Source organism: Vigna angularis, chromosome 11, assembly GCF_016808095.1.
Source record: "Vigna angularis cultivar LongXiaoDou No.4 chromosome 11, ASM1680809v1, whole genome shotgun sequence".
Classification (NCBI taxonomy): domain Eukaryota; kingdom Viridiplantae; phylum Streptophyta; class Magnoliopsida; order Fabales; family Fabaceae; genus Vigna; species Vigna angularis.
In genome coordinates, this window is record NC_068980.1 from 4,117,197 (window position 1) to 4,140,325 (window position 23,129).

General features: G+C 32.1%; 4 protein-coding genes across 4 annotated transcripts; 2 read left to right on the plus strand and 2 right to left on the minus strand.

Moving 5' to 3' along the window:
• Window positions 1–2,166: 2,166 nt before the first annotated feature.
• On the plus strand, window positions 2,167–4,083 carry LOC108332930 (uncharacterized). The gene is made up of 3 exons (XM_017568230.1): window positions 2,167–2,979; window positions 3,139–3,681; window positions 3,979–4,083. The coding sequence occupies exons 1-3, from the start codon at window positions 2,167–2,169 to the stop codon at window positions 4,081–4,083; spliced, it is 1,461 nt and encodes a 486-aa protein (XP_017423719.1).
• A 3,562-nt stretch (window positions 4,084–7,645) lies between these two features.
• Window positions 7,646–10,982, minus strand: LOC108333091 (probable serine/threonine-protein kinase PBL5). Its single transcript, XM_052870993.1, has 6 exons — window positions 10,789–10,982; window positions 10,579–10,719; window positions 9,743–9,996; window positions 9,319–9,508; window positions 8,809–9,200; window positions 7,646–8,323 (listed from the first exon to the last, which is right to left on the minus strand). Exons 1-6 carry the CDS (start codon window positions 10,802–10,804, stop codon window positions 7,865–7,867), a joined length of 1,452 nt encoding a protein of 483 aa, XP_052726953.1. The 5' UTR covers window positions 10,805–10,982; the 3' UTR covers window positions 7,646–7,864.
• Window positions 10,983–13,591: 2,609 nt separating this feature from the next.
• LOC108333117 (enoyl-[acyl-carrier-protein] reductase, mitochondrial) lies at window positions 13,592–17,358 on the plus strand. The gene is made up of 8 exons (XM_017568455.2): window positions 13,592–14,126; window positions 14,642–14,785; window positions 14,877–14,979; window positions 15,180–15,279; window positions 15,515–15,591; window positions 15,672–15,750; window positions 16,851–16,969; window positions 17,113–17,358. The coding sequence occupies exons 1-8, from the start codon at window positions 13,721–13,723 to the stop codon at window positions 17,204–17,206; spliced, it is 1,122 nt and encodes a 373-aa protein (XP_017423944.1). The 5' UTR covers window positions 13,592–13,720; the 3' UTR covers window positions 17,207–17,358.
• Window positions 17,359–18,005: 647 nt separating this feature from the next.
• On the minus strand, window positions 18,006–22,273 carry LOC108333261 (uncharacterized protein YKR070W). Its single transcript, XM_017568656.2, has 12 exons — window positions 22,081–22,273; window positions 21,871–21,974; window positions 21,730–21,765; window positions 21,470–21,543; window positions 21,088–21,128; window positions 20,877–20,948; window positions 20,588–20,789; window positions 19,680–19,775; window positions 19,508–19,575; window positions 19,070–19,271; window positions 18,896–18,979; window positions 18,006–18,229 (listed from the first exon to the last, which is right to left on the minus strand). Exons 1-12 carry the CDS (start codon window positions 22,164–22,166, stop codon window positions 18,170–18,172), a joined length of 1,125 nt encoding a protein of 374 aa, XP_017424145.1. The 5' UTR covers window positions 22,167–22,273; the 3' UTR covers window positions 18,006–18,169.
• Window positions 22,274–23,129: the final 856 nt, after the last annotated feature.

The window sequence follows — 23,129 nt, forward strand, 5'->3', positions numbered from 1 at the left end:
AGAGATCGCACCTAAATCTGTTGGCTATCATTCCACTTCCAAAACTATTTTGCATTTACAATTTGTTTGGTGGGTCTCTCGAGAAAACCCTCTGCTCACACGCAGATAAATAAATTAACAGATCAAAAACAAGAAAGTTTATTCTTTTCTATGTACTCGAAAAATTTAAGTTCAATTTGTTTCTATAGAAGAGTTCATTATCAAAAAAACCAATTATTTAAATTTTGAATTTGAGTAATATCAATTCTATAAATATATAAATTGGACTTATATATATTCTATTTGTTTCTTTATATTATATCAATATAAAAGTTTACTATAAAAAGTAATTTTTGCAATGACAACGTTGGTAGAATAATCTTATCAGGTTGGTCCCATTTAGGTGAGACTACAGCTACATACGTATATGTCCATTAAGGTTAAGAGGTTGTGTCCTTGGCATACCAATAATCGCTTTCACCATTTACCATTCAGAATAATGGGTTCTCTTTGGGTTAATTGTGTCTGTTATATACCTATCCTTCACCATCATTTCACCCTGTACTTATTCTTCCTAATTCATCTAACAGAGAAGATCTTTACATCATCCCTTTTTTACGTGGTGGCCCCGTCACCCTGTAATATCAATGCCACCCTTGTTGACTCCAATAAATTGAAATATATATAGGTAAGAGACACCACCCACGTGGACCAAATATACGTACCAATAGGATCTAAGAGAAATTTATTTTAGTTGTATTATAGAAAAATCATGCCTTTTTCATCAGTAATGTAGAAAAGACATATTATAACAAATAAAATGAATATATTATGACATATTTTGACATCATAATTATAATATTCATAAAAAGTCTGTATATTTTATGACGAAACAAAACAATTTGAAGTATAGGTTCAAATTCAATTCAATCGAAAACTCATATATATTCAATTCATATTTCACTGAATTCTAATGCAAAAGAATCTCAACATCATTATATAACAGTCATTACATTCAACGTATCTTAACTAAAGTAAATTTAATATATATTGATTAAATTGCTTTGAAGTAACTTGTATAAGAAAAAACTACTTCCAGAACTTAAGATATGTTCAAGAAACTTGACATTAATTATGAAAATTTAATGTATATGAGTATTTATATTCAAAAAATGGAAGCTTGAAATATTAAACCAAACACTTATCAATACATCTGTGGGGGTTAATGTTCATTTCTTCCTTTAAAAAGATAATTCTAAAATATTTTTAAAATATAATAAGTCATATGTGATAAATATGTAATATATATATATATATATATATATATATATATATATATATGTATATAATATTTTTTTCCATCTGTCATGTAATATTTTTAAAACATTTACCTAACTCTTTTTTTATAATTTTATATAATGTTACTTACCATATTATACAATAAGTAATGTCTTTAAATGCTAAAATTAGTTGTTATATTATACTAATTATCATACACACTAAAGTTACATTTCATTATTATTTTACAACGAAAAAAATTCCAATAATGAATAAGTTCATGAACATATTAAATTATTAGTTTATAAAAGTATTATTTTTGTGTTTGTGCTTTAACAATTAAGTTACTTTTTCTATATAAAAAATAGACAAGCTATTTGATTTTATTCTTTTAATGTTTAGTTACTCAATTTAAACTCAATAAACCTCACTAGATGAAACTAATATAGGGGGAAATAGTGATAAAGAACTTAACCAATAATGCAATTGTCAACTAAACATGCATTAAAATCGCATTCAACTTCGGTTCTTACCATAACAAATTTCACTTAGAAAGCACTAATTAAGATAAAATAGTAAGAATGATGCCTTGTTTATGTTTCTATGATCCGAACAATTCTGAGCTTGAAAGTCCTTCCCTCAACCACCTACAATCTGAAAGGAAATTGAAAATCTCATACTAACAAAATTATGTACTCTTCTTCCCATCAACGCATGCTCCAGACAAGCTCCAAAAGCATCTTCACGTGGTTGATCTTAATCACCATTGTTCTCTACACCCTTTATTCTTCCAACATCATCCTTTTCCACAATGATCAAGATGACTGCACCACTCCCACCACCAATTTAAAGGAAGCCACCAAAGAAAACTTTCAGATAAATACTCACAACGATAATTCCTCAGAAACCATGGATACCGATGAAGGCGATGAAAAGAAAAAACCATTAGTAGATAAACTACCAAGACCAAGAGAGGTTAATGATGGTGATGACGATGATGGTGGTGGTGGTGAAGTTGAAGCTGAAGTTGAAGCTCATGCAGAAGAAACAAAGAAAGAAGAGGATTATGGAAATAATTCTCCCGTGGTAGTTAGATTAACTCCGAAACAAATGTCTGGGAGACAAGAAACCGAGGTTAAACACATCGTTTTTGGGATAGCTGGTTCATCAAATCTATGGCACATCAGAAAAGAGTACATTAAGATATGGTGGAGGCCTAACAAAACAAGAGGAGTAGTGTGGCTAGATCAGAAAGTGAAAACTCAAAAAAATGAGGGCTTACCCAACATTCATATCTCTGGGGACACTTCAAAGTTTAGGTATACAAATCGTCAAGGACAAAGATCAGCTTTAAGGATATCAAGGGTGGTGACAGAGACATTGAAACTTGGGATGAAGGATGTGAGATGGTTCGTGATGGGCGATGATGACACCGTGTTTATGGTTGATAATGTGGTTAGAATTCTTTCTAAATACAACCATAATCACTTTTATTATATTGGAAGCTCATCCGAAAGCCATGTTCAGAACATGCATTTCTCATATGCCATGGCATATGGTGGTGGAGGATTTGCCATAAGCTACCCACTTGCCCAAGAATTAGCAAAGATGCAAGATCGTTGCATTCAACGATACCCTGCTTTGTATGGTAGTGATGATAGAATTCAAGCTTGCATGGCTGAGCTAGGTGTGCCTCTAACAAAGGAAGCCGGCTTTCATCAGGTAACGAATGATGTTGACACATATTTTAACATGTATTCCCATTATACCAAACACCATATAACAATATTCTTCTGGTTGTTATATCTATAAACTCAATTAAATAAACGTCACAATTCTGATCATAATATTACTATGATTTATATCATTTTGGTTGTGCAGTATGATGTGTATGGAGACCTGTTAGGGCTTTTAGGGGCACATCCAGTGGCACCACTTGTATCACTACACCACCTTGATGTAGTGCAACCGATATTCCCAAGGATGACAAGAGTATCAGCCTTAAAACACCTGATGAAATCAGTGAATGAGGACTCAGGCAGCATAATGCAACAATCAATATGTTATGACAGACATAATTATTGGTCAATATCTGTTTCGTGGGGGTATGTGGTTCAAATCCTAAGGGGAGTATTGTCCCCTAGAGAAATGGAGATGCCATCGAGAACCTTTCTGAACTGGTATAGAAGAGCTGATTACACTGCATATGCTTTCAACACAAGGCCTGTTGCCAGACACCCTTGTCAGAAACCCTTTGTTTACTACATGAGCAACACTCATTTCGATTCCACCACAAAACAAGTTATTGGTGTTTATAATCATGACAAATCCAAACCCCCTTTCTGCCGATGGAGAATGAATTCACCAGAAAAAATAACCTCTGTTGTAGTAACGAAAAAACCAGATCCCTTACGCTGGAAAAAGGTACACATTCATAAATTTATATACAATTTAAACGTATATTTAAAGTTGGAATGAGTCTGTTTCAAATTTTAATACATTTTAATTCTCAAATTTAAAAAATAATAATAGATATAATCCTTTTAATTCATATAAAAAATGATAAGAAACCAAACTCTCAAATGATATTAAAAATATATTCATCGTATATTCACACATACACACTCACACGTGAAATCTTAAAGATCAATCTGAAAATAAAAAGATAAGAAACCAAATTTGTATTATTTTAATAACTAATTAGATTTCCTTGTTTTGTAGTCACCAAGAAGGGATTGTTGTAGAATATTATCGCCACAGAAGAAAGCAACTACTCTATACTTATGGGTGGGCAGTTGTCAAGAGGGCGAAGTCACTGAATTGTAGCATGTGAACCCTTACAATGTTTTCTCTTTTCTCATTCTTATTTTTAATACACTTCAAGTTACACAAAAATAAATAAGTATAGAAGAAGATGATTAAACCTTAAAACATGTTTCTAATTTTTAGTCTTTAGTTACACCAAACTACCCAATTAACACTATAAAACTTTTGTCATCTTATGCATTGTTTTATTTATTTTTCTATATGTACATTATTATATGAAACATTTTAGCACTTGTAGCTAAATGTAATATAGCATGTTCAGTATTCTTTTCAAATGTTAAAAGCACAATATTATAACTCTTCAATTTCAAATTGCTTGTATATTTACTTTTTACTTGCATTGTAATTATAAAAAATATTTAAATATTAACCTAAAATAGAATAACATGACATTTTATATTGTCTGTTAAAAAAAAAATGAGCTTAATTATTTAAATCAAATAAGGCTAAACATCATACTTTTGGATATAAAAATTCAAATTAGATTGTAACTTATCAATATAGAATAGGAGTATATCAAAAAGCAATACCATGAAAAAATGCATTGTTTGTTTATTAAATTAGAAGTTATTTTCTTTTATAATCTCACCAAATTTATAAATACTTCAATTCAGATTTTAGACATTCATAGTTGAAATTTCATATAATTCAAATTTCACACATATGTATATTTAAAAGTCCATTCAACCCAAAAAGAAAAAAGAAATACTATGAGTAATCCAAATTAATCTTTTAACCAATATATCGGCGTATTTAAATATAAACATATAACGCGTACTATCATTAAGTTTTTGGCACAATAAATAACATTTTAAAGTGAAACTGATAAAATTTGTAATATCCTAATTATATTCTTATTGATCATAAAATCCAATTAAATAGACACTAAATTTAAGGATGACAATATATTTAATAGAATGTCTATCCAATATTATATTTATAATAAAAGAAATATATTAATTACTAGTTGGATATGTGTTTAAAAATATCCGTTTAAAAATATATATGTAAGCATTTAAAAATCGTAAATAAATATAAATATTGTAGATATTTAAAAGAAAATATTTTATAAATTTTTAAAACAAAATTATTAAAAAAATAAAAAATATAATATAAATTAAATTAAATTAAATTAAATTTAATAAAATATAAATTAATTATAGAAACATTCTTGATTGAACTAAAGGATAGTGAGATTGAATCTTGCTGACGAATTCATCATAATTTGAATAGAGGTTGTAAAAAACATAAAAAAAAATATTAAAAATAAATTATGTGTACTATTTTATTAGTCTATATATTTAAAACCAAACAATCACAACTTACATAAATAATTGTAAAAAAATTGTTAAAAAATATTTTCCATACATAATACAAAAAATAACTCGAAAGAAATAAACGTACAAAAGTCTTGAAATCCATAGCGGAGGCTTAACCTATATTATTTTCTTTCTCTCGTTGATCATTCATGGTTGACCGCATCTTTGTCACTTGCCTCCACTATATCTCTGTTGCACCTCTTTTTCTTATTTCTTTCACATCTAATTTCCTATTCTCCTAAACCCTAAAGGCTTATGGTGGAGGCCACATACCTTTAACAAACATGTGGCTACAGAGCAGATTCCCTTGAAGACGGAGGAGAAAAGTAAATTTACAGAGAAAAAGAAGAGGGTTGTGACACAAAATTAAGGTCAAAGCAAAACTTTTATTTTTTTAGTTAATGATTTTATATCAGATCGAGTATCACGAAATTAAAATTTAATATCCATATTCGACCGTCATTCCCGCTTTTATCTGAATGTCAGTATCCATTATAACTCCAACCACATAAAACCAACCAAACAATAATTTTTGTACTCAGATCTATTAGATTCGGACAAACCCAGTTTATTTGCTCATTAACATAAACAGACATATGTAGCTAAACGCACACAAATAGACACAGAAACAAAATTTTCCATTAACCTTTACAGCATAAAAAAACTTAGTTAATATATCAAAATTATCACATTCACATACTTTTACATTTCCAAAACATACCATTCCAACAATTCCCATCAATATATATATCATCATAACAAGCTACACATAGACAATCCGGATATTCTACCCTAATGTGCTATTACAATTAAGGATGGTCATGGATTGAAGATTTTTCAAAATCTAGATTTAATAAAATAGATTTGATCTATAATCCACGTCCATTTTACCTACATTAAGATTTGGATTTATATAAATCTAATTTAAATAATATTAAATCTAAATTGAATTTACTTTTTAAATTTAATGAGATTGATTTATATCTTACTATATAGATTAGACATAGGTCAAACTGACTCAATTTGACTTAGATTTAAAGTGAATCATGTTTACTTGGGTCTGGTTCAGTCAGCTTAATTTGGGTCTAAATCGTCTCACCTTAATATCGATTAGAGTTAACTTGAGAGGTTCAAACCAACTTGACTTAACCTAAACTCGTGTTGAATTGGCTTCATATGGACCTACACTGACTAGGCTCCACCTGGGCTTAAATTGTCTCGTCTTGACTCGAGATAACTCAATCATACCTTGGTTCTAAGATGACATGACTTGACAATTCAGCCTAGGCCAACTCATCTCGCTCTTTGGTATGGACCGACTTAACATTTGATCGAGGTTGACTCGACTCAACCTTCATTTTAGACTAACTAGATTTGATTCTTCGGTGTGAACCTACTCAAATTGATTTTCGATCGAGACTAACTCGAATTGACCTTTGAACCAAACCAACTCAATTCTACAGTCCAAAATGACCTTACTTGACTTCCGAACCAAGTCATACATCAAGTTCTAATATTAGAATTTTCTGTAACTGCAATGTTTTGTAATTTAATGGCATGGCATACATAACAATGACCTCTAATTCCTTCTAATTAAAAAATTAACAATGAGTGAACAACAAACTTGCAGCAGTAAAATTTCTTTTGAAAGGAAAGAAAAAATAAAATTTAGAGGAAGATTAATAACACATTGATGGCAGTAATAAAGAGCCTAACTATCACTAACATGGTTAAAAGTAATTCAAGTAATTTTTTCACATACATCCACTGGTTAAAAAGTGCTACTCATCCCAGTTACTATTCATCACCGCTGTTTGTTTTCTGAAATGAATTAATACACATACAAGGGTTAATAGCTTAGGAAAAATATTAATACAGAGGCATCTATCTAAGCATGCTTATTTCATTTCACTAAGTAATAAAGATGAAAAGATCAAGTGCATTCGATTTTACATCTTTATATATGAAAATAAGAATAATAAATGATACACATGTAACAATAGAGCATTTAGCTAACAGAAAATGATTAATTGTTAAAAATCTCGACTAGTGATAATATAATTGACTGCAAATTTTATCCTACAAACTAGTTTTGAATGATTGAATCAGGCTTAAAATCCAATTCCTAACACATTTTTATAGTCTAACCACAAACTATAATCCTATATCTGTTGAGCCTGCCCATTGCAATGACAGTACCTTGCATCTATAAAAGCATAAGATATAGAGTATGCAGATAATAATGGCCAATGAACTGAAGTTATCATTTAAGAGAAAAAAAGTGTATTAGTGTAGCAGAGGATAAATTCTAAGAGATGAATCAACTACAACTCTAGGAGAGGAATCCATCTTGGTAGAAAAAAGGCCAGCTCAAATGTACAGCAGAGGAGCCAAAAGCAAATAACTTGTTATTTGATAGCTAAGCATTTTACAGTATGAATGTCAAAAGACGAGGCACTTTACTAATCTGCAGAACTGTCTGTCCCGGAATCATTATTTCTATAAAAATGTTGATGTCCTTCACTTCGTGTTCTTGGAGAAGATAGACCTTTTATATAGCTTTCTGACTCCGAACCACTACTACTATTGCCATCACTAACAAGTAGTTTATGACCAACTTTGCACGGTCTTGGCTCAGAGCCATAGCCAGCTGCTCTACGATTTTGGCTTCTTGCTCTTGAGGAATAGTAACCATTTCTAGAGCTTTGAATTAGATGAACTTGGGGATCGTATTTCTGGGATTCAAGGTAATTTAGAGCTGTAACCACATCAGCTATGACAGGCCGCATACTAGGTTGTTCTTGAACACACATGGCAGCAATAGCAAGAACTTGGTACAAACCTCTTACTGGATACCGACCTTCAAGCAATGGGTCAACCATCTCACAGAATCTTTTTCTGTCTTTGAACAAAGGTTTTGCCTGTAATAAAACATATACAATGCATTATAAGCTAGTGATTTTGGAAGACAATGCATTAACAACCTTAAAAACAAAAAATTCTCTTCACCAACATCAATATTGACATTTTCTTATGTTAAGAATGAGTTGAAAGCCCTACATTGGATTAAAAATGAAAAATTTGAATGACATATAAGAAACATGTGCCATAAAACCTAACTCCCTTGGGAGGAGACGGTTAAGACAACTCATAACTCAAAGGTATCAATCTCTCCTATTTATCCCAGAAAAAAATATTCCAACAGCATATTCAATCATCTTAAGGAAGCAACTTTAACCTATCTTAATCTGTATTTAGTAAGCACCTTCTTGCAAGAGATGGGCAAATCAAAGCTTCCAACTTTCTTATGGTGAAAATCTTAACTAGTATCAAAGTTTATTAAATGCATTATAAGTAGATGTGTAACATTCTGAAGAAAGTGGGATGAAAGACCATATTGACATACCCATGCAACCAGATTTTGTTCTTTAGGAGGTTTCATGTGGTCAATGGCCTTTCTGCCTGTGATGATCTCCAAAAGAACAACTCCAAAGCTATAAATGTCAGACTTGAACGTCAATTGACCCGTCATTGCATAATCTGGTGCACAATACCCATATGTTCCCATAACTCTTGTTGAAACGTGGGTCTTATCACCACTTGGTCCTACTTTTGCCAACCCAAAATCTGATAACTTGGGATGATAATCCTCACCTAATAAAATATTGGAGCATTTCAAATCACGGTATATGACAGGAGGCTTCATTTTATCATGCAAATACTCTAACCCTCTAGCTGCACCAGCTGCAATTTTTATTCTCGTGTTCCAATCAAGTGCTTTTCTGCTACGTGGAAGATCTGACAAAATCAACAAAATAACAAGTTATAAACCAAGGTCAGAGAAAATCTTCCCACACATTTTGTTCTAGCTGAAGAAAATTAAGATAATAGGATAGAAAAATATATATCTATATACCCTGCAAACGCTTCTCCAAAGATCCCAATGGCATGTACTCATAAACCAATAGCCTCTGCTCTCCCTCAGCACAAAACCCAATTAACTTTACCAAATTAGGGTGATCTGCCAAACTCAATGTCAATACTTCAACAACAAATTCCCTAATTCCTTGATGCCCATAAGGGTCTAGTTGCTTTACTGCCACAACCTATGCAGACAAAAACAAACCTCAATATCACCAAACCTTTATTACCATATAAAACTCGGTCCAAATGATTTGCTGATTTTTTTTTATTGTTCTATTCTGTACTCTCAAAATATATTTAAAAAGTTTTAAATATATTTTAAAACAAAAAAAATGAGTATCTATCAAATACTATGAAAGTAGAGTGATGTCATACAAAAGTTGCATAAACATTGTAAGACAATTTTGGTTGCGTACCTGATTTAATTTCTCTATGCACCCCTTATAAACCTTGCCAAACCCTCCTTCGCCCAGAAAGCAATCTGACCTAAATTTCCTTGTTGCAGCTGCAAGCTCGTCAAAAGTAAATGTCTGTGCTCGGTAACTTCTAACGTTTACCTCATCAGAAACCTCTTGTAAATTCAAATTCTTCACGTCAACAGATAGCTGATCAGGCTTTCGATGATGATTATCTTCACTTTTACCATTCACTTTCAAATTAATTTTGACAACTACGAAAAAATTGAGCACACACGTGCATATACAAAATCAACATCACGTGAAGGTCAGAGATCAAACAAAATTATGCATAGATTCATCTAAGGATACCACAGATGATAAAAACCTATCGCTGTTAAAATTCAAAAAGGAAAGGTAAAACCAAATGATTGGATTATGATCGCACCATTCAATCAACAAACACAAAATTAAAAAAAAAAACAACAACCAAGTTTATGGTTCATGGAACGACGAACAATTAGAGAGTTTATATTTATATCATCCACATCTAAATCTCACTCTGAAATTTCAAGAAACCAACAAAGCAAATTTCAATACCAAACAAATCAAACAGAAACCAGTTTCAAATTCTTTCTTCCATACGTCGAAACCAAACAAGAATTTTTTTATTCTAGAATGAAAAAAAAATACCAATATACAAAAGACAGACCCCGGATTAATTCACGACAAACCCAAGTCCAAATTTTATTTGTTTTTTGATTAACGAAAAATTAAATGCGACGACAAATAACAGATGAACCTGTTCCTTAATGCATGAAAAGATTAACGTGTTGCAATCCGTTTGTAAAGTTTACCAGCAGCAATGTGCTTCTGGGTGCGATTAACGTTGTTGGATTTTTTGCTTGATTTGCCTGTGCAACTAAAGCAACCCATGTTTTTTTTTCCGTTTTCCCTCCGTTCAAGGCTTGAACCAGACAAAGCCAAGAACGGAGTCCCTAAACATGAAAAAGGAGTATCACGAAGTGTGTATGAAAAAGAAAGAGAAAGAGAAAGAGGATCTTAACTTTGTGTTGTGGCCATTTTCTGGGTGCTTAAATATTTATATATATATTCTGGGTAGAACTATGTGAACACTACACGGGTTGTAGAAGAAAAATGAGAAAGTGTTACGGATTAAAAGAAGCCATGAGAAAAAATAAAGGGTATTTTCGTCCCTTAAAAGGTTTGCAAAAGATTGTAATCTCAAAGGCCTGTTTGGTACTTCAGTTTGGTTCACTATAAAAACATGACACCTTCTCTGCTTATCGGTGTTAACTGTTGACATATTTAGTATGAACATTTATTGTCTTGGTCAACATTCAACATGTGTGTCTCGCCCTTACAACTTCCCAACTTCTAACTATTTTCATCTCAATCTACTTTTAACTATCAAATAAATTATTTATAGACATTCTCCTTGTATTTATTATGATTTTTAAATATAATTATTTATAAACGTAAAACCTATCTTTCTAATAGATGTAACATTTTTTATTGGAAAAATGTGATCTCATAATAATAATAACAATACTATTATTATTATTATTATTATTATTATTATTATTATTATTATGTATATCTATGTATAAAGAATTCTTATTTGTTTTTAATTTTACTATTTAAATAATTTATTTTAAAATTAAAATAATTATTTTATTAATATTATATTTTAAATGATCATTTATTTATATTTAACTGTTATTTAATTTGACTATTTTTTTAACTTAACCATTTTTTAATTAAGACTTTATCTATAAAATAAATAAAAATTACTTAGAATAAAATTATAAATTTATATTTAATTTTATAATATAATAATAACAATAATATTAAACTTATTATTTTTTATTATAAAAAATAACAGACATAAAAATAAAAATAAGCACGTGTGCTTTGGATGTGTTTTCGATTGTTATTATTAATATGGAAGCATCTTATTGATTATAGCCGTTTGAAAAACATAAAAATAATACACAATGCAAAACAATGATAATTTACAACACAAAAACTATCTCCTTTCTCCTTTTCTTTTCCACTAAACGTTTTAACTCCACCGTTGCTAATGTATTGAGTCGGAGATTGGAGAATATATGCCTCGCATATGAATAAAAACTGCAAATAATATCGTAAGCGTATTGACACAGTATATATGAATGTAAATCAATTAATATTTAAAAAAAAAATATTGTTATTAAATATTAGTTTCATGTTTATCACTATCACAAGGATATATTACCAACATGTAAAAGCATTGAATTGAAACCCGTTTTATCCAATGAATCATTGAGAATCGCTCTTAACAATCCGAATCTGTTTCCAAAACTCAAACCTACTGATAGCACCTCCTTTAAACACTTATACATGAAAAGAAAGAGATATATTTTTAAAGCACTAGCAGAAATAAAATTACTTAACAAAACTAAACTTTAATCATTCCAAAAAGAAAAAAATATAAAGAGAGGAAATATTTATTTAAACTTCAATTTTTATAATGAAATAAGAAATAAACATATAACTTTTGTTTTAAATGTGATAATGTGTTTTAAAATAAGAGTAGGTTATTTTAATATTAAAAATTTTAAGTATAAATACAATTTTTATAAAAATTTCATTATATAAAATCATGTCATCTTTTTAAACTTTTGTTCTCTAGAGTTTTTAATTTTTTTTCTCTAAAGATTTTAACATCTTGTATATCTATTTGAATATTAAAAATGGTCTGAAGAATCTTTAAGGTGAGATTTTCGACTTTATTCAATCAGTTTTTTACAAAAAAACTATGTTAGTTTCTACTTTTTTTTTCTTTTGTCTGTAAGTTTTTAGGTGCATGTGAGTTATTCTAACTTGTACAGGAGGCTTGAGTGTTCAATAAGACTCTTTACTCATTATTAGTTCTAACTATATGTCATTATCATGTTTTGTAAGAGTAGATAAAGTCTCATGTAATTGTGAAGTTGTTTTAAGATTAGTAGAGTTATTTGGTCATTTGTCAAGTAAGGAAAAATAGATCTTTTAGTGTGAGTGAATTGGATAATTGTTGGTTGAAATTAGTATAAATATTGTGAGTGTTATTTGTGTTGAATTGTATGTTATGTTTGATTGATTGAACTAAATGAGTTTGTGTTTAGATTGTGGTGATTGAGGGAAATGAGGATCTTATCATTTGAGCAAGTTGATATTCACCCTGACATTAAAAACTGTTTTTGAACCGATCATTAAATTAAAAATACCAATTTAATCATCTGAACGTGGTTTCCCAAATTTGAAGTGGTTGTTTTTTTATACGGTCCTAAGTGAGATCGGGTGGTGTGGTGTTGAGTGTTACTTGATTGTGCAAATTTGGAAACAATTTTACTCTACACGGTTGAGCAACGATTTTTGCTAATGATCTGGCTTTAAACAATGGCAGGATACCACTAAATGTCACTTTTCAGAGAAGGTTTAGAATCATCTTAATTTTAAGTCGATAAGTGACAGAATGATGTCGTTAATCGAGTCAGTTTGAAAAAGAATGATGTTGAGTGTTATATTTGTGCGGAATTTCGCACCGAATATCAGTTTATATGATTGCTTTGGTTTTTTTCCTTGATTGTTTTGTATTAATCGTATCATTCTTAATTTTGATAGGAGTATATTGGCTGCATGAATGTATCTGAATCTTTGATATGTTTATTCCGAAAATTGTATCCTGAAAATTTTATTCCAGAGAAATTTCTTTCCGATTGCTTCAGAAATTCCAGAAATCTTGTTTTGGAAAATTGTTATTTTGAAAATTTGAGGATGCGCGAAGAAATTGTCGGGTGAAGAAAGTAAAAGTATGAGGCCTACTACGAAACAACTATGCAGTCTCGGCCCAGCGTTTTCAGTGACTACACAGCAGCTCCCCGTTTCTCCAAACGATGTCGTTTAGCAAACGAGTGACCGGAGCGAGAAAGATTGAGACGGAGTGAAACCGCAATGTTGCGACAGTTGGTAATGCACGCGCCGCGTTTGTTCAACTACACGTCGAGGAGGTTAGCTCACGGTGGCTGCGGCCAAATATTAATCACACGAGCATATTCCTCCGCGGCCATGTCGCCGCCTTCGAAGGCGATCGTGTACGATGTGCACGGGCCTCCGGACACGGTGACCAAGTTGGTGGAGGTTCCGGCCGTTGAAGTGAAAGAAAAAGAGGTGTGTGTGAAGATGCTAGCTGCTCCTATCAACCCCTCCGATATCAATAGAATACAGGGCGTTTATCCGGTGCGGCCAAACCCACCGGCAGTGGGTGGACACGAAGGCGTTGGAGAAGTTCTCTCAGTGGGCTCATCTGTCACCTCACTTTCTCCCGGAGACTGGGTTATTCCCTCTCCACCCTCTTTCGGTACCTCTCTTTCATTTCTTTCCCTTTAATTTTTGACCTTAATATGATCAAAAGGACGAACTTTTCCATAAATCGTTTAAGAAAAACAGACAGAAAAATAAAAATGAAATGGGAAATTAGCTTGTCAAAGTAATTTTCTAGTGAAAGCAATTATGGCCTCTTGGCTAGCATTTAAGACTGCGTTAAGTTCAAATCTCAAAATTTGAAATGGCATAGAGCTTATGTTAGTATAGTTGAGCCTATTAGACTATCCTATGTATCGGACCATTGTCATACTATCTTAATGGTCTAATCCTGCAAGCTTCTAGCTCAAGTCTTTTGGTCTTTCACGTTGTGGAATATGTTGAACATCAACACTGACTAGTGATATGAGCAAAATAACATCTCTGAGTTGGGCAACTCGTGCCTCTTAATTTTTCCAAGTCCAAGTTCTAAGATCCAAATCAAAATTCGTAGAACTTTGCGGTTTTCATTGTTATTTGGAATTCTTATTTATTTATTTTTGGCATGCACAGGGACTTGGCAGACGTATATTGTGAAGAATGAGAATGTTTGGCACAAGGTACAAAAGGGTGTGCCTATGGAATATGCAGCTACAATTACTATTAATCCCTTGACTGCACTTCTCATGCTTGAACACTGTGTTGCTTTGAACTCTGGTACATTTTCCTTTCTTGCTGAATTTCATATATTTTTTTTATTTGTGGTTAATTAGTGGATTGGAATTTTATTTTTTCTGGATATCAACAGGAGATGCTATTGTGCAAAATGGGGCTACCAGCATGGTTGGCCAGTGTGTCATTCAGCTTGCCAAGTCTCGTGGCATTCACAGCATTAATATTATAAGGGACAGGTGCTCATTGGAAGGTTCTTTGCTAGCTTTGTTATTAGCTTAGCTTTTGAGTATTATTTCAAACTATGGTTTGTTTATTATCAGTTTTTTTTTTTTTCTTTTCCATTTTTTAAATATAATTTGATTAACATGTCCTTATTTTTGCTTCTGGCATATTAGTGAAGAATCTTAACTTTGCATCACAAATCCTTTTGCTGCAGGCCTGGGGTCAATGAAGTAAAAGAAATGCTTAAGAATTTGGGTGCTGATGAAGTTTTCACTGAGAGCGAATTGGAAGTGAAGAATGTCAAGAGTCTCCTGGTACACCTAGGCGTATTGTGTTTGTTGCTATGATATGCGTGTCAATTTTTCAGATCAATTATAGTCATAGATTAAGCATTTGGGAAGGGTGTTTGGATGTACTCTAACTTCCTTATTTGAGGTTTTGCACTTACTTTTATGTGATGCAGAGGAAGCTGACAACAAATTTGTTTGGAAGCATTATTTATCTATATTGAATTCAGATTACTTATTTTGCATCAAATTGTCATGGCAGGGCGGTATACCTGAACCTGCACTGGGATTTAACTGTGTTGGTGGAAATGCTGCTTCTTTGGTACTCAAGTTTTTGAGGTATGACATGAGATATTGGGTGAAAATTTTCAGAATTAAATATTTCTCGTTTGTTATGATGATTAGTTCATACTTTCCAGACAAGGAGGAACCATGGTCACATATGGTGGAATGTCTAAAAAACCTGTCACTGTGTCAACATCATCCTTCATATTTAAGGTCAGCCATTAATTCTCCTTCTTGTAGTTGGTTACTTCAGTTTATTATGTGGGAGATAGACTTAACGTTGAAGGGGACCTAAGTATGTTTTTTTTTTCTAATGGGAGGACATAAAACATTTTTTTATGTGAGACTTAAAGGGATTTAAAATATTTGGCAACTGATTGAAACTAAATAAAGAATAAGGATAATATATATAATATTATCGAGTTGAATCGTGTTAAAATTTCAATTGTATGTTGTAATTGTCTGACACAGCCAACATCTTGTAATATACCTCAGAGGGCTCTAATCAGCACTTAGAACATGGAAGTGAATCTGATTAAGAGGGTTTCAAGATTCAAGTTAAGAAGTCAAGATAACTACAGCGCCCTGAAATATTGATGATATTGTCTGAATGTGCTGAGCCCTTTATCATGAGTTTCTTGAAAGGTTACCTGATGTCAACCTTTTGCCATGGAGGTTTAAGCTTAATGATTAATTGTTAGTTCATTGAACCTTCTAATAGGTCCATTTTTTTAGTTTATAAACCTTGTCTTTCACAAGCAAGATCAAACCTAGCAGTAAAGAGTCAAAAATGAATTTTAGGTGTGTGCTACGCATGCAATTCTGTCTAGAAGTTCAATGTAATTGAAGTTCTGGTAACAACTTTAAGACATCATCATAGAGTCGTTGTTCTTTTGTGCTGCGAATATGTATCGGGTTGTATCTCTTGCTAAAAAATTAATTAAATAGAGATATGAAGATACCCAGACATTTCGATGATTGGATGAATTAATTTTTAATATAGCCAACGAATCTTCACGTGCCTGTTTGGATGACTAACTCGCCATGTTTTTTATTTTTTATAGTAGAATAAAAATTTGAGGAGTTTAGAGATGCCTGTACCCTTGGTTTTGAAATGCCATCTCTATATCGTAATATTTGATTATTCAAATTAGAAAATGAGTGGGAAAATAGCAAGAAAAACTACTCATGTTGGACCGAGAACAGAGGGAATTGAGATTCCTTAATTTCATAACTTAGTTTTGGTCTAACCTTTCAAACGCCTATATTCTTAGTAGAGTAGTATATTGATCTTTTAAGAACCACATTGGCAGGATGTTTCCTTGAGGGGATTCTGGTTACAGAAGTGGTTGAGCACAGATAAAGCTGAAGAGAGCAGAGGAATGATAGACAGACTTTTGAGTCTTGTACAAGAAGGAAAGTTAAAATACAAGTATGTTCTCTTCTCTACGTTTCAGGGGGGGTTTCGTTTGGGTTATATTCATTCCGTAAGGTCAAATTGCTTTTAAAAAGTTCTCGCATTGCTGTCTCATTATTTGGCATACCAAATTCATATGATGCTCACTCTTTTTGCAGAATGGAATTGGCTCCCTTTGACGATTTCAGCGCAGCATTGGATAAAGCTTTAGGGAAACTTGGGAGCCAACCTAAGCAAGTTATCAAATTCTAAATGTGTGGATGTTTTTATACTGATTTCTGTTGGATAAAAAAAGTATTCTGGAATTTCAGAGAAAAAACAATATATCAAGGAGTTATTCTTCAAAGGCATGCAGAATAGATTTTTAGTGCAAGGAATAAAAAATAGACTTTATTTGTGGTGCATTGTTATGTGAAGATTTTTACATTCTCAATCAACCAGGTATCATACAAACGTGACTTTTAATTGGGTGTGATGGTATAAACGTATTTTACATTTTTAATGCTTTCCCATTAAATTCTAAGAATTTCCAAAAGAGTAGAACCGCATATTATGATGAAATAAATCAGAGAAACTTAATTTAATCACAATATTTAAGATAACATACACCTAATCCGTCTCAAATAAACATACCCTAGCAATTTAAAGGTAAGATGCTTGCAGTTACTACCGAAAACTCGAGTATTTTGTGCCTGTTAGTTTTGCATTAAAATATAAATTATGGAAGAAATTAATTTTCTTTATAAAGCAAATAAATCTTAAGTCGCAAATTCGCACGGTCTCATTCTTAAGATTTTTCGCAACCGATGTCACCATTTCAAGTATTTAGTTACCATCTACTTTGTCACTGCCTCGTGTTCTTTAACGTTTAACCTGCTTTAAAACTATAAACTTAATTGTTTTAAAGTGTAATAACTTTTTTTTATCCAGAATCAGTTTTTAGTAATTTTGTACGCTCCCAACCAAAGCTAATAGGGAAATCCAATTCACTCTTGACAGAAGTTATCAGCTCAAGAAAGTGTAGCTACTAATGCAAACAAACCTGAGCGGATGAGAAAAATAATAATTTGATCAAGTATATAATGATGAATAGCAGGATTAGGCCATAAATTGTTGCATTATGTAGAGATCACAAAATCACCTATTACTTTCAAATATCTTTTTAGAACCCTTTCTGTAAAGAATAAACGCCTTGGCCATATAAAGCGGACAGGGCTATGAAGCGCATTCCTTTGCCAGTATGTAGTCCACAGCTTCTTCGACAGTGTCAACCACCTGCGAAAGCGAAGTTGTATTAAATTGTCCGTTCATCACCACGACTACCCACAAATTTCAAACTTTGGTTTGGACAATCAATCCTAGCTGCATTACAATCGTGAGCACATTCCTTTAGAAACATGTTCTCCATGGGTACGCCAGTAATTCATTTTTTCTTTTTATCGACAAGTGTAGTTTTTTTTAGTGGGGAGAGTTCCACAGCCTCTTCCACCTCCCTTCCAAACCCTTCAAACTAACCTTATATCTCCCATATATATTAGTAAGTGGTTGAACACACAACCTCTCTCACCCTCTTCTCTAATTTTTACCACTCTGTCAACCTTATAGCTCCATACCAGTAATTCATAACCATCAACCTGTCCTTTTTCCAAAATCTGAAAAAAAAACCTAAAGACCCAAAACAAATAAGAATGTTGTTTATCCCCGTTCTTTATTGTATGTATATATAACTCAATTCATAGAAAATCTGCTTTAGTTTTGGATCAGGCTATCACAAGTTCCTGTTGTGGGCACTACAAGCGCAAGTAAAAAAATGCCTTTACCTATCTTACATTACATCTCCAAATATTCATGACCACAGTAGTACCAAGAAACTTAAAAGTGCAAGAGGAAAAAGGTTGACGTATGTGTGAGACTTTTCAAGAGAAGAACACAGGGAATTACCAGATCTGCTGAAAATTTGTCATGATTTTCCTTCCCCTTGAAAACTCCAGTTCTGGTGAGAATAGAAAACCAAGGATGCCCAGTCTGAAAAGCCACATTTTCATTAATGGTATTATTTATCAACAAACAACTTTTAACTATCCCACAAGTGAAATCCAACTCCATGAGGCATACCTGTCGTGCACCTCTGATATCAACTGCAGGATTATCTCCAATCATGTACAGTGTTTTAAAAGATGAAGTCTTATCATGATTTTTATCATAGAAATCATCATAAAGTGATGCCACAAGTTTCTGTAACACAATTTCTGCATTCTTGAATACTGATGGATGTGGTTTGCCAAAACAGGTATACTCCAAGCAATGAGGGTGAATCCTGCACACGGAACAATTAATGGGTATAGATATTCTTAAGAACCAAAATATAAATTTAATCAGAGCAGCAAAGCCACTAAACTAATTTAGTTTTTTTTTTTTTTTCATTTTCCATGGATTCCTCTCAGACTAATGTGACAATAGCTTCTTGTGTTTGAATGAATGTACATATGTATTCAATTTAAAGGAACAAAAATAGAGAAGACCTATTAACAGTTAGATAATACGCAATCTCACCTATTGAAGATGGATTCTAATGCAATCCTGAATGCTCCCATGCCCAGACGTTCAGAAGGAAATTTAGTCTACCTTTTGTGGGACCTTGTCAGTAAGTATGGTAGTATAGAATTTTCAAAGGGCTCCATGTAACCTGCCTTTCTGAAAAAATCAACAGAATAAATCAACCAACCTGGTATTCAAGGTCATCATTTGCAAAATATATATGTGGTTGTGGTCCAACATTTCTTCCAGGAAGGCCTCCTGTTTTTAAGATGTCACAGAGAACCTGAATGAAAAACCTTGGTCATTCACCGATCCATCAAATCCAAGCAAATAAAAAACAAATCTAATAATGTCTTAAAACCCAAAGTAGAGATTTTGACTATATTTGCTCTCACTTATCAGAAACACAAAGATAAGTCAAAAATAATTCAAATATGATTACAGCAGCTGGGAAGTCTCGAGTGTCAAACTAAGTTATATACTTCTCTTAATTGTGTATCCTTGTAAAATGCAAGTATATATTTACTTATCCGGTGTCTCTTATTTTTCTTTGCTTCTTTTTTTTTCATTTCATTTCTTTTGATCTAGCTGTGAAGTGAAGACAAATCCCAAGGCCCATGAACAATAACCACTCTCGAATACTTTACCAAGAAATGACTATGACCACATGTCAATATATCTAGTCTAGTGTATTAAAATCTAAATGTAGTTTAACACGCATTTTTCTCTATTGAACATCCACTAAATTTAATGGCTTTGATCACTGAACCACCACGTGGGTAACAAAAATCATTTAGTTTCCCATTAAGGAAGAGAGCCAATCCACTTATTACTAATTACTAATTGTGTTGTGATGTTTAACTTCATACACAAGTCTTTCTTCAGTATAAAGAAAAAAAAATAGCAGTGGCAAAATTTTCCATTAACTTTTCAATGCTTACAGTATAAACTGTTCCATTACGTTATTGCTCTTTTCCCAACAGCAAGATTCATGTAAACAAGCCACATAATTTTGTAACTTTCATACATCACTATATATGTAGCAAAGATAAAATAAAGACAGTTCATATGGATCACTGATAAAATCTCTGTAACCTGTATATCCCTGCTCCAATCAACAGGGTCACTAACTATAAATGCTGCTTGAACCCTTTTAGAGAGGACATCATTCCTTGGAAAACTCTCATTAAACTTTGAATTCTGCATAGTAGCCAGATTGGAAGTCCATTTCTTGTATGGAGCCAGCGGATCAATGTTTTCAAAGCACGAGGCATATTCATCAATTGAAAGAGCATGCCTGAATACAAAGACGAACAACATAATGATAAGACACTGAGGGTTATGTCAGATCATTATCAAATAAGCCAGTTATCCTAAACCTTACCTAAAACCATATTCCGTCATCACAGCTGCAGGTTCCCCTTTCCCCACAGCCACAACGAGATCATTCTCAAATCTGTAAGTGGCGTGAAAATTCTATGAGACAAGGACACCTTGGTGCTGTCAACCTTATTGGTTTCAGAGTGTACTTGCGCAAAAGACAGTTCAGCATGTAATACTCATATGAAACCTGAACAGAGGATGAATAGTCATACCTCTTGACCAGTTGTTTAAATGGTGAATGGCCTTGTAAAACCTGTACAACAATCAGATTTGGTTTAGGGAAAAACATTTTTTATTTCAACAGAATTTAGGGCAACAACAAGGCAAGGCAAAGGCGACCACTTCTGACTTTTCAGTGACACATGCATACAGCAAACAAACCAGGAAAAAAGACCACACACGTATACATCACTATATAGGGAAGAGAAAGAACGGTCAGAGACTGTAGATTACTTCACATTTCCAAAAAAATCAACAATTCTAAATCCTCATAACCAATCCTCCTAATTACTAAATCCAGAATTTCTTATGTTCATAAAACATCTACTTTTACATTATGCTTTTAGAGGATACAACAAGACTATTCAAATATACCTGCGAAGGTGAGACATTCACACCCAACAGCTGACTTAGTTCAAAAGCTCTTTTAGCTTCAGGAAAGCCACCACCTACACGAAAACATAAAATTAACATCAAAACAAGCGGCGCGTCATTTTAAACAATTTATCAGCGTGGGACCGGTCATCAATTGAACCACACAAATGCAATCAGGAAAAATCAAATATCCGTTAAAACCAAACGACACAGATAAGCAATAGTAAATTGAATAAAATAAAATTAGAAGAAGAACTCACCATTGGTGAGGAAAACATACGGAATTTTCAATCCACCTAAGGACATAAACGGATCAACAAATTCATGAGTCGCTAACAGTGAATGAGAAATGACGAAAACGGAAACAGAGAGTTTTTCGTGTTTTTTTTTTTGGTTTTTACCATCAGCGCCATATAATTTTCTCAGCGCTCCAGGAGAACCACCGACAGGAGAGTTTCCGAGCAAAATGACACCGTCGATGTCGAACGCGATGCCGAATGAAGGCCTGCCAGGTCCGAATCAGTTAACAATATCGGAACCGTGAAAATTAGGAGCGTAATTATGCAATGCGAAAAGAGAATGAACAATGTGAGATTTCACGATTGACGAACCGTTGGGATCCGTGAGAGAATGCACGTGAGAGTAGATACGAAAACACTGTTCGGTTTCTGGCTTTGGTTAAGAGATGGAAGCTCATTGTTGCAGGATTTCCCTTCTACAACTTCTGAATCAGCAGAGTAAGAGAACAATAGTTAGTTGTTACTAACTTTCCCATACTTTCTGACTTCAACATCAAAAGCTTTGGCTAGTTACTTCCTTTGTGTGGCCTAATACGTCGAACGGGCTCGCTTTGGTCAGTCTAGATTGACGAGGGTTACTTCTTACACCACCCACGTTACCCCAGTACCATCATTTTTTTTATTTTAAAACTATCCTTCATATTTTAAAATATCTTACACTCCACATTTTTTTTTCAACGATGGTAATATTCGTTGAAGAAAAAGTACTTCAATGGATATATCACATCCAATAACGGATATACTACATCTGTTCAAGTTTTTTTTTTAGTTTTTCGTTTATTAATTTAATATTTTTTATATTATTAAGTAAACGGATATACCACGTCCGTTAATCACATCCATAAAGTTTTTTTATTTTTTTTAATTTATTATATTTTAAATTAATATATAAATATTATTTAATTATTTTTAAAATTTATTATATAATTATATATAAATTAGTTTTATTTTAATTAATAAAATAATTATTATTAATTTAATTTATATATTATTATTTAATTAGTTATTATAAAACTTTTTATGTTATTAAGTAATCGGATGTGCCACCATGAATGTAGTCACACGTCAGTAAGTTTTTTTTAGTTTATTAATTTATTATATTTTAAATTAATATATAAATATTATTTAATTTTTTAAAAAATTAGTTACATAGTTATATATAAATTAGTTTTATTTTATTTAGTAAAATAATTATTATTAATTTAATTTATATATTATTATTGAATTAATTATTATAATATTTTTATATTATTATTAGTTAAAGTGGTCATTCGTAGTTTTTTTCTTAGTTTATTAATTTATATATTTTAAATTAATTTATAAATATTATTTAATTTTATTTTAAATTTATTATATAATTA

Bases quoted from the DNA above. Each gene is read 5' to 3' on its own strand.
- LOC108332930 (XM_017568230.1), top strand. From the start codon at position 2,167: ATGGATACCGATGAAGGCGATGAAAAGAAAAAACCATTAGTAGATAAA. The intron at 2,980-3,138 runs GTAACGAATGAT...TTGGTTGTGCAG, and splicing joins AGGAAGCCGGCTTTCATCAG to TATGATGTGTATGGAGACCT. The intron at 3,682-3,978 runs GTACACATTCAT...CTTGTTTTGTAG, and splicing joins ATCCCTTACGCTGGAAAAAG to TCACCAAGAAGGGATTGTTG.
- LOC108333261 (XM_017568656.2), bottom strand. From the start codon at position 22,166: ATGAGCTTCCATCTCTTAACCAAAGCCAGAAACCGAACAGTGTTTTCG. The intron at 19,272-19,507 runs GTGAGATTGCGT...TTCCGTGTGCAG, and splicing joins TTAGAATCCATCTTCAATAG to GATTCACCCTCATTGCTTGG. The intron at 18,230-18,895 runs GTAATTCCCTGT...TCGCTTTCGCAG, and splicing joins ACAAATTTTCAGCAGATCTG to GTGGTTGACACTGTCGAAGA.
- LOC108333091 (XM_052870993.1), bottom strand. The intron at 9,201-9,318 runs GTATATAGATAT...TGATTTTGTCAG, and splicing joins TTTGGAGAAGCGTTTGCAGG to ATCTTCCACGTAGCAGAAAA. The intron at 8,324-8,808 runs GTATGTCAATAT...GTTTTATTACAG, and splicing joins AACAAAATCTGGTTGCATGG to GCAAAACCTTTGTTCAAAGA.
- LOC108333117 (XM_017568455.2), top strand. From the start codon at position 13,721: ATGTTGCGACAGTTGGTAATGCACGCGCCGCGTTTGTTCAACTACACG. The intron at 14,980-15,179 runs GTGCTCATTGGA...CTTTTGCTGCAG, and splicing joins ATTAATATTATAAGGGACAG to GCCTGGGGTCAATGAAGTAA. The intron at 15,592-15,671 runs GTATGACATGAG...CATACTTTCCAG, and splicing joins TTGGTACTCAAGTTTTTGAG to ACAAGGAGGAACCATGGTCA.